The sequence below is a fragment of the Epinephelus moara genome, chromosome 19, assembly GCF_006386435.1.
Source record: "Epinephelus moara isolate mb chromosome 19, YSFRI_EMoa_1.0, whole genome shotgun sequence".
In the NCBI taxonomy this organism is placed as follows: Eukaryota; Metazoa; Chordata; class Actinopteri; order Perciformes; family Serranidae; genus Epinephelus; species Epinephelus moara.
In genome coordinates this window covers 20,472,210-20,482,970 of record NC_065524.1, presented here as the reverse complement: position 1 = coordinate 20,482,970, position 10,761 = coordinate 20,472,210, and the positions used below count along the sequence as shown (strand labels likewise).

General features: G+C 45.0%; 2 protein-coding genes across 2 annotated transcripts in view; one reads left to right on the top strand and one right to left on the bottom strand.

Annotated features, from left to right (window-relative positions):
* Nucleotides 1–986: 986 nt before the first annotated feature.
* Nucleotides 987–6,045, top strand: LOC126407037 (BLOC-2 complex member HPS6). The gene is made up of 2 exons (XM_050071692.1): nucleotides 987–4,383; nucleotides 4,920–6,045. The coding sequence occupies exon 1, from the start codon at nucleotides 1,358–1,360 to the stop codon at nucleotides 4,136–4,138; it is 2,781 nt and encodes a 926-aa protein (XP_049927649.1). The 5' UTR covers nucleotides 987–1,357; the 3' UTR covers nucleotides 4,139–4,383; nucleotides 4,920–6,045.
* A 2,558-nt stretch (nucleotides 6,046–8,603) lies between these two features.
* The window catches only part of prom2 (prominin 2), a 19,507-nt gene continuing 17,349 nt past the window's right edge, over nucleotides 8,604–10,761 (bottom strand). Inside the window, exons 21-24 of the mRNA XM_050071173.1 lie at nucleotides 10,185–10,253; nucleotides 9,997–10,086; nucleotides 9,744–9,856; nucleotides 8,604–9,613 (exon numbers count right to left, since the gene is read on the bottom strand). Coding sequence (XP_049927130.1) covers nucleotides 9,556–9,613; nucleotides 9,744–9,856; nucleotides 9,997–10,086; nucleotides 10,185–10,253 — 330 coding nt within the window. The 3' untranslated portion in view covers nucleotides 8,604–9,555. The remainder of the gene's footprint in view (nucleotides 9,614–9,743; nucleotides 9,857–9,996; nucleotides 10,087–10,184; nucleotides 10,254–10,761) is intronic.

Sequence of the window (10,761 nt, the reverse complement as noted above, 5' to 3'; positions counted from 1 at the left end):
TGCGGGGATGTTTTAAAATTATTGAAATAGTCTAACAAAACACATGCATACTTTTTTGTAGCTTAAAACCTTTTGGTTACGTGTCCCCCTTATATCTTCAGAACTACTTTTTCTCCGGTAAGCTACGGGCCATTTCTCAGAGCAGGAGGCTCGTTGACAGTAGTGACACCGTCACATCAGAGCTACAGGCGGTCAGCGTTTCACACAACTTCATGTCCAAAAACCCGAATTATCCCTTTAAGAATGATGTATAAGGTCAAGTAAACCCAAAATGTGATGTCCTCATATGAGGACACTGGGTCTCAGGAGGATATGGCCCCCACTCAATCAATAAATCAATGTTTTCTCCATTGCCCATGGAGGCATGCGAGAAAAACAAAGTTGTTTTCTTCACAAATTCAAGGTTACCACAGTCTAATAAACAGTATAATAAACTGAAATACAAATGGTCATTTTGTGAATCAAGTATTCCTTTAAACTTGTTTTCAACACATACTGATGAAAAAGCTGTGCAAAATTTTGGATGGAAGGATGAAGTTTCCAGAACTGCAGGTGGCAACAAAACTGCTGTGCAGCATGCTGCTAAATCACAACAACCTAACAGACAAAAGCCAATAAAGTGAAACATAAAAGACACCAAAAATGTGAAGACATTGTTATTGCTATCCTTCTTTTACCTAACCCTAAAAATACTACAATATGCACCAGATTTTCTACTGCTGTAGGCTTATAAAATTGCTTGCGATAGATAGATAGATAGATAGATAGATAGATAGATAGATCTTTTTAAGCAGTCTGTTTTTAAGTTACATGTTTGTTTGTTTTATTTACAACACAAAGATGTTAAGATGTTTAACTGTGTTTTCTGTAAACTTGCCTCACCAGCTGGAGCAAACGGCCGACTGAAGCCCACTGCGCAGCTGCAGTTGCTCTTCTCTCTGCCTCTTCACAATCTTTGTGCGTCTCCATGTCGCTCCGCCTTTTATGCAAAACGCCCTCGGTATCCGGAAATTAACAATCTCGTGATGTCAGGGCAGAGCTAGCATAGCATCGGAATGACTTCAGTGGCTCTCTCGGTTTGGACCTAAAACTTTTCCAGCGGTTTCTGTCAGCTAACAGTTTAGCCTCGTTGTCGTCTGCCGACATGGGGTCACCGGGGTCGAAGGGTGTCGGAGGATGTATCCTTCCGTACGGTCGTTAACACCGGGATGAAGCCTCTCGTAACGGGATGCTGCTGTTCGGTTAGTCTCTCCGGAGGTCAGATTTAAATGCCACACAAGCTAGCAGGCTAGTTGATACGTCGTGGCGAGTTAATTACAAACTACTTTCAGCTGTTAGCGGCTGGAAACGGGGAGTTATGGCGCGGTTGGTGTTGGAGCAACTGTCAGATTTCGGGGACTACAGTGGCGGTAAGGAGCTGACAGAGGTCTTTAATAACAGCCTGTCAAATGTTCGCCTGAGCCCAGATGGACGTCATGTTCATGTCATCCTCCACAAGCCTACAGTCGGTCTTGTGACTTTTGACAAGTATGAAAGACTCCATCCGGCCCAGAAACAGAAGAAGCTGGATTTGCGGTTGATCCAACCCGTGCCTGTTGTGGATGTTTTATACTTGGACCATAATAATAATGGTGGCGGAGACACAGCAACTGTGGCGGTGGTTTATGAGAATGGAAAAGCTGAGTTTTGGAAATTCCAGGAGTGCAAAGCTGGCTGGCATCTCCTGCAAACATCGGATTTATGCAACAGCCCCCGAGCAAGAGTGGTGTCTGTGTGTGCCTGTCCCAACCTTATCATCTGGTGTGAGGAGAGGCCGCCTTCAGAGAGCACCCCTGCCCTCAGCTCCACCAGGAATAAGCTGAGATACTGTGTTTGCAGACGTGACTACGAGGTGGAGGAGGGGGCTGTCAGCTTGGGAGGGGTGAAAATCGCCCTGCACAACAATCCTAAATTCACTGTGGTCAGCTCAGGTGAATATGTGCATCTTCTGCCAGATGTGAAAGCGAAGCCACTGTTGAGTGTCTCCAAATTTCTCCTCTGCTGGTCCCCTCGCCATGACTCCTTCACAGTCAGCACCACATGTAAAAACACTCCTCTGAAAAAGCTCTCAGCTAAAGAGTCTGACTTAAAGAAGCTGGTGACAGACTGTTTGGGATATTTATCAACTCTTGAACCACCTGAGATCTATGACTTCTCTCCTGCAGCCTGTGGAGGCCTGCTGCTGCTGCTCAGCACAGGGTGGGTGTGTCTCCTGCAGAAAGATGGGGTGCTGCAGCAGGTATTCAAACTGATGGACAACTGCTTGGTAAAGTCTGGCACTCACACAAGCCTTTGCATGTATCAGGACACACTGGCGCTGCTGGTAGGTCAAAACCTGCATCTGATAGACGTGAACTGTGGCAGAGAGCTGGAAAATATAACACTGAAGAGGGAGGGGGTGTTGTATGTAAACCAGGCTGAAAGATGTGCACCTCACCTGCTCTCAGAAACTGGACTTTATGTGGTTGTGAACAAGGGGACAGACTCTAGAGACTGCAACTCTAAGCTGAAGCCTGGAGTGGAGAGTCTTCATCCTGGAGCCCTCCTGGTAGAGGCTGTCTTTGAGGAGGCCTGTAAATACTACCAGCAGAGGAGCCTGAGCAGCACCCAGCTCACTGTGGACGCACTAAAGAAGGGAGGAAGGTTCCAGGCTCCCATCTCTTTAGCCTCCATCCTCAGGAACTACCTCAGAACAGGGCTGAGGCAGAAAGTAGCAGAGCCGTCCCAGAACGGAGGAGGTGGCTGCGACGCAGGGCAAGACAAGCTAATGGGCTCTCTGGAGGCTGAGCTCAAGGCTCTGGTCTCTCTGGAGGAGGTGAAGGGGAGTTTAGTGAGGGGGAATGTTAAAGAGGTGGAGGCGGTGTGTGAGAGTCTAGTTGAGAAAGAAGTAGCCAGGTTGCTGTCTGCCTCAGAGCTGGATAAAGAGGCCCTGCTTTACCTCAACTCCATCTTCAGCATGTTCCCCCGCCAGGTGTGGAGGGCAGCGCAGGCCGCCCTTCAGCTACACTACAACGGGGAGGGCTCTCTGTCTAGCAGGGCTCCCCCAGACGTGTGGAAAACTGTCCTCAGTCCTGCTGTGACACCCAGCACCCCAGCCGGCCTCCCACTCACCAACGGTGAGCCAAAACACAATCATAGCCTCAAGGGTGATTACATCCACAACTGTAAAGCCAAACCTACAAGCTCCTCTTCCCCAGCCGCCCTGCCTGTGTTTGAGCTTCTGTGCCACTCAGTATTCCACTTTCAGCCCAGCTGGTTGCCCAAGTTCCTCGAGCTCGCCCAGCAGCAGCAGCAGCAGCAGGGCTCAGCCGGCCTGGGCCTGAGCCTGGCCTCTTCCTCCTGGGGCTTCTCTGGTGGAAGAGGAGGGGAGGGCGGGGAGAACAACGTGCCACTCTACAAACGAGCCCTGTGCGTTTTGTCCACCCTGACGCCGGACAGAGACCAGCGCCAGGACTTGGAGGTGGAGCTGCTGCTGGTGAGTGGGCGGCCTAATGCCATCCTGCAGGCGCTGAGGATCGTCATGGCCAAGCAGCAGTGGGAGAGGGTCACCCAGGTGGCGCAGAAGTTCTGCAAACAGAGTCCGCTGCTCAACAAGGAGATTTTCACTACTCTGCTGTGCGAGGTGGCTCAGCACAGAGACCTGGACCCCTATTTGGACCTGCTGTGGGCGCTGTGCCCCGAGGACCTCACTGTCACCACTATTCTCAACTTGGTGCTAAAAAACCTCCCCTCCCCTAACACCCCTCCATCCTCCTCCTCTTCCTCCTCCTTCTCCTTTGGAAGTACAACCTCATCCCCTGCTCCCTTCGCAGACGCCCACAGCAGCCAGCTGACCATCGGGCTGCTGAAACCTCTGCTCAGAAAAGTGCTTCAGAGGGAGATGAAGCCCAGCCAGCGCTATGCAGACATCCTCCAGTCACCATCATTCCCCCCTCCTGCACCTCCTCGCCAGCCTGCAGAGCAGCCCAGGACTGTCACAGACCCAAGCACAGACTCACCTCTCGAGAACGTCGCCCCAGCTTCACTCCCAGAAACACCTGAACAGCATTCGTCCACATACACAAACGTTAGGGTGGCGCTACCTGCTAACCCACTTTGATTCCCACAGACATTCAAAATGAAGAACAAAACCTGTCTCATAAAACGTTCCACACATAATCTGACCAAACTGTGAAGCAGCGTGTGTCGACAATCAAGTTAAAACAGAGTAATATCATCATGTTGCAGGTATCATGCAGTTAATTGTGACATTTGATGGTGTTTTTAAAAAAAGATTGGTATGAAGTATGACTACTAGAAACTATGAAATGACTACTGAAGATCTTACCAGTGTAAATACTGCAGGTAATTTTAAGTCTTAATGTGTATATACTGTGTCTGCAATGTTATTTATCTCTTAAGCCTTAACTGCACATGAATGTTATTGCGTAGTCTTGCATTGAATAAGCTTAGCCTTTATCAGAATCCCATCAGTTAATGATAATGTCAAAAACAAAGCCACTAACTCCCATATTTGGGGTTTTATCAAATCTGTGTGTAGAGTATTCTCTGTCATCGCCTATAACGTAGCAGATGTCCACTAATTGTAGCCGAGTTTAGCTGCCTTTCAGTTGTTGATGTCAAAGTGTGTTCATGCAGTGGTTAATCTACCGAGACAAGCCAGCCTTTGTGTTTGTTTTAAGTGTGGTATGGTTTAGAGGAGGAGGAGGGTCCAAGGTTCCTTCACTGACTTCTAGTTTTGTACTTAACATATCACAAGTGCTTAAACATTAACCTGGTTTAGATGGGCTTAACTAGACTGCGTAATCTCTGTAAACCAAACCTTAAACAGTCTGCCTGTCCAGCATCTTTCAATCCTTGTCATCCATTTGTCCCTCCAGACTCCATCTTGTCCTCTCTGCTCCCCGGGCAGCCCGACTCGCAGGACATTCCAGACATAATACCCAGTAAAGTGACTCACAGTTCGACTCTAAATTCAATTTCGGAGGTAATTCTGTTAGGATTCGAGTGCGGGTTGGGCATGCTGTGGCTAACATAGGCGCCCTGCTGCTTTTGCATAAGGTCATGTACGTCTTCATGGACCCAGTGATGGTAATGTTATTAGAGATGTTAGGTCCTCTGTCTTCTTTTCTCCATGCTCTGAAACTGATTGCACTTTTATATCACCCCAGTCAGTATTGTCTGTATCATGCATCTGTTGAAATGAATGTTTTCTGATTAAGTGCTGTAAACAAAAGTATATTTAAGTGCCTATTGATGCCTTTGTTGATGCTTGAGCAGTTTATATGGCTTGTCTTAGTCAAAGAAGTGTTGCTTTGTATGTAAATGTGGAGCCTTCCAAAACAAAATGCTATCTATGTTGTAGCAATCTTTGGAAGACTTCTACAATAGGTGAGGTACTGACAGAGAAACTCTTGTGACATCTGTTAAAGTGCTGAATGACAATCAGACTCTAAAATGCTGCAGAACAATCAGTGTGCCTCTCACAGTGCAGCTCTTCATTTACAGGGCAGTGTCACATTCCTGCTACAGTGTCTCTCTGCTGGAGAAAGGACTGGAGGTAGATCAGAGGATAACAGCTCCTGGCCTCCACAGTCAAAGGCTTTTTTCCATGACACTTTGAATATGAAGCCTGCTGATTTATCCTCTGCTCTGATTGGTGTACTAATGATATCATTCCAATCTCTGTGTACACTTGAACGAGCTTAATCTGTGTGACTGATTTCACTTCAGTGCCATGAGTTTCGCTGTGTACCAGACATGTTTCAGCAAATTTGAGAGTCACTGGGAACTCCCTGACTTTCCCCAGACAGGCCACTCAGCCTGATGTTACAACTGTGCAGATGTCAAATATTAATCTGCCCAAAACTTTGTTTTTGGTTTCTCTTTTCAAACGGGAATTTCTCCCGGATGTGCTCGACAAACTTTAGCATCTTTAAGTGTTATTTGAAAAAAGAAAATGTATGCGAGTATTTATGAACTGATGCTGTATGCTATTAAACTGAGGAGAAAACTTCTGTTTGCTGTCCTGAGTTTTACATATTCAGTCACTGTTCTGTTAGGTTGAGCTGCTCCATCTCCTCCATCTCAGCCCAGAGTCTCTGACGCCGGTGCTCTGAATAACAGTTTATTCCAACAGTGTCCAAATTCGGTCCAGTTTGTTCCAGAATGTGCTCTCGTGTTCGAAGTGACTTCTTACAGCTGCATCCTGTGTCACAAATGTCTGTTACTGCACTGAAAAGACATTAACTAACTTTAAATTGTATCGGAAATTCAGGTTTCTAATTGGGCTCAGGCCCAAAACAGCTGTTGTGGTTCTGGCTCAGGTTGGGCTTTGACAGAAACTGTAAGTTCATGTAGGGTCTGATTTTGTTGGGCCCGATCAAAGCTCTCGTACTGTGAAATGCAATCCATTACTGCAGCCCTGCAACAAATGTGAAGCTTGTAATGTTCAGTGTTGTGGTTGCACTCTGGTAGCTTTTGAAAGCTTTTAATTTGTTGTGGTGTTGTTATGGAGAGCTGTTCCTCACCGCAGGATGAAGGGACTGAACAGAGGGCCACTAAACAACACATTTATCTGTCAGCTAGCTTCTTTTCATGGTGCTGTCAAACATGTTATTGTCGTCTACCTGTTCCCGCACATTGCTGTTGTTCTGGTTTGTTCAGCTCTATCAGCACGTTACATTCACACCACTGCACAGCAACAGGTTCAGCTGACAAATCACACAGTATTCAATTTCAAACATGTCTCAGCCAGTGTACACTTTTAGGGTTGTTCATTCGTTTATTCACAGCTAGTTCAGTCGAACCTGAAAAACAGCCATCTGATATAAAAGCTCAGCTATGCCATTTAAGGTCTGTACACACAATCATTCATTCACATGATCCACTGCCCCCATTTCTGAGTTTCACCATATCCCTTCCATGGACAAATCCACTTACAGCTGCAGTCTCGTGTGTGTGTGTATGTGATCTGGTGGAGGGATTTGAGTGTGTAAACGCACTCGAATATTTCCATGGTCAAGGCCTATGCGAGGAATGTTCACTCGTTACCCATTAAGCTTCTCTTAACCCGCTCTGAAAACAACAAAAGCACAGATAAGGACACCGAGTGCATGTGTCTAACTGCTGGCTCTCGCAGCAAATAGGCAGGTTCCACACGGTGATGTGAGGGTGTGCAATCACAGGAGTGGAATAAGTGGGGGGTAGTGAGTCCTGTATCTTCAGTGTGAGAGGGTAATAAGAGGATGAGTCTTCCAAAAGGGTGACGAAATAGCAGAGGGCTGATACCTGATACCCAACATCCCTCAGCCAACCTGTCTATTTTCCTCCCTCTTTCTTTCTCTTTCATTTTGCATCACACCTTCCTTTCTTCTTATTAATTTCCTCTCTATCCAGGCTCTTGTATTACAAAGGTTTTGAGTCACGTCCATGTTGTAACGCCATTGATTCACTTGTTCTAATTATAGGTGGCATCCTGTAAACAATAACAAATCCAGACAGACGCTGGCTGGCCGTGTCTGTTCCTCTCTCTGCTGAACAGCTGACTGTACGCTACAGAGCTGCATCAGTGGAAGGATAAATGCATTAAAAGACATTTTAATAATATATGAGTTAGTTTATATTTCACACAAGTCAGGAGTACCTACAGAAAGGCAACTCTGAAGCCTGCAGCAGCTGAGAATGCCACAAAATACAGAGTATGGTGATACTTCTTACCTTATAGTTAATGCAGTTTATAGATTTAATAACCACACTGCTGCTTCTGTTTTGTCTCCATTGATTGAGCTATAAATGAGCCTATTGATCATCAACCTAATATCAAATTTGTGATTTCATTTGTATGCTGATTGGCTGACAAGTCGAATCCATCATTTACCCAACCGAGCAGTTTGCAAATGCCAAAGAGAAAAGCCTGCGTGAGTTAATAGAATCTCAGAAATGGGTTTGCATTGTTTAAAACCTGTTTCGAATTAGTTTAGAAGATAGTTGCTCCTTTAAGGAAAAATGTCTGTTGTTGCTTCGTAGTCAGTGTCGTCAACAGGGAAATCTGGAGTTTTCAAATCCTCAATCCAGGTGCTATAAAACTTCCTGTGCTTAGAAAAGTCCCTTGTGGTATGTCTGTTGGTATTTGACCATGAGTTAATCAGCACAGATTCATACTGTTGTAAAATATTCAAATAAAAGTTCGATTTTCACATCTTACTTTTCAACCAGCTCACGCTAATTTCCTCCTCTCATATGTTAATTAATCTACACAGTGTCACATGAGCGGGGAGCTAATCTGTTAGCATAGCTGCATGACAGTAATTATACAGTCACAAAGACGCACCATCTCTGTACCACAGTAAATCAGAACATGCTTTTAACTGTTTATAGGACGGTGCAGACACTGTACTCAGCGGAGTTTGTTAGATTTCGTTTCTGACAAACTGCAATCCAAAGGGACGACAAATGTGCACTGTGAAAAGCATTTTCATGGTTTGTGTGGAGAATAGACTCTGACTGATCTCTGGGATTCCACTTACGTCACGGCTAAAAGGTAGAAAAATGCACTGCAGACATGATAAGTGGCAATCTTTACTTGACAGTAGTTTTCACAACAGCTCGCAGAAATGTTCACAACCTTGTAATCACATTGAGCAAACAGACCATATAAAGTGCTGTGTAATGGACAGACAAAACACAATCTACACTTGAGCACAAAGTACAAAAATCATCGTTATCCAATATGTGAATCACATCAGTCAAAATCAATATGTACAAAAAACATATTTGCAAGCAAAGGCTTGCTTTGTGTAGTTTGCAAACAGCAGTGTTAGGGCGACATCAGTCACATCTGTCACACAAATACAAATATTCATTTCATGATTCATACAGAAAAATTGTGCTTTGATTCCCAATATTAGTGCAAGTGTAATCAAGAATTTAATTAAAACGTGTTTCCCATTGGAATAAGGTTGCCGAACCGTGGCAGTGGACAGACAGAGGCTGGCACATTGTAAAAAAAGCCTGTTGGCACAGTAACACACTGCTGCGTTCTCTGAGAGCACTGCACGCCAACATCACTGTAAACACATGGAAATGTGATCGACTCTCAACAAAGATCGGCTTTAGAGTTTAAAATTTGAAGCAGATATTCTCAGACTCCAGCAGCAGCTCAGTTCACACATTAAATATATATTAAAAAAATAATGTAATACAATAAAACTCTTTGAAATGTTTCTTTAAATTGATGGAAAAATCCCTGCAGATTCCCTTATGCCTTGTGTCCCCCTGAGGTCAATTCAAAGATGCTGTGTGTGATGTCTGACATCTGTTTTATGACCACTGCAGCCGCTTTGCGTCTTTAAAAAAAGTCGGTAACCTCACTATTTTATTTTATTTTGTCAGTTTGAGACGGTTCACCACGCTGACACATCTGTCCAGGAGTGCACCATGTGTCTTTGTTTTGTCAAGCGATGCCACAGTTGTGCCTGCAGTCTTTTAAAGCTGTAGCCCACATGTGCCGTCCTCTCAGGGGTATTTCATCTGTGCTCGGGGGATATGGTTCATCACTAAGTGGTCGCTGGAACTAGAGACATAAAGAGCGGTCAATGGCAGGTCAGCGCAGTCAAATGAATCAGTCATGTGGTTCTTCAACAACACATGGATATGTGTGTAAATAGATCTAGTAGAAGTAGTTGTTTGTTTGTGCTACTCACTCATAGACATCAGAGTACTTCATTCTTCTGTAGTACTTGGCTAGTTTGATAGAAAAGATGATGCTGGGGATGAAGAAGATCATGCACCAGCCCAGACTGAACCAGAACGCATTCTAGAAAGAGAGACAGCATGGGTGAATTTTTTAAGTTTGCCAAACATAATGTGACATTTCTCCAGCTTCAGAGTATTTGTCAATCAGTTAGTGATGATAAAACACAGCTGTAGGTGGAGCTAACACCATCTGATCCTCACCAGAGACTCCACAATGTGCGAGCAGAGGATAATTTCAGCAGAGTCCACAGCTCCCGCCACGGGTCCACAGCGGCCCACCTGCTGTGTGATCTGAGGGCAAACACACAGATCAGTAACCACACAAACATCGGACACATACTTCATCTGCTTTGAGTGCGTTCACAGTAACACATCCGAACAAACTTTACCATGAGGTTGGCCCAGTCTGCATAAACAGTGAAGTAACCCAGCTGACAGTCCAAAAACGTTCTGCTCTCCTGCGGGTGGTGAGACAGAGAGACAGAGAGTAAATTCCACACATTTTCTTGCTGCTTTACAGTGGGAGGTCATGAGGAATCAGTGGAACGTCTGGCCATCGCGGCGTGTGGAATTCTGGGTAAATCCTCTGAAGTGACCCGTAAATAACTGCAGTGGCAGTATGGTATGATGAGGCGAGGCAATTAGTTTATTTATACAGAATGTTTCATGCACAGAGGCAAATTAAAGTGCTTCACATAATGTATTAAAACATTAAAGGATTGGCCTGGTGATATTCTGTTTCTCTTACTGTCAAAAAAAAATGTAAACGTGGTGTATGACATTGATTCAACAGTGAATACATATTAGAATGCCAGCAGGGTAGGCTAAAAGCAAACTACAGTACAGTCACATGACATCATGTCACCACCACAACAAGACAGGTTGGTGGTCAGCGTGATGACATTCTGTAGTCTCTTTCAGCCACTTGTTATTCATTTTCTGTAACTGCTTTCTCTTTCAGCCACT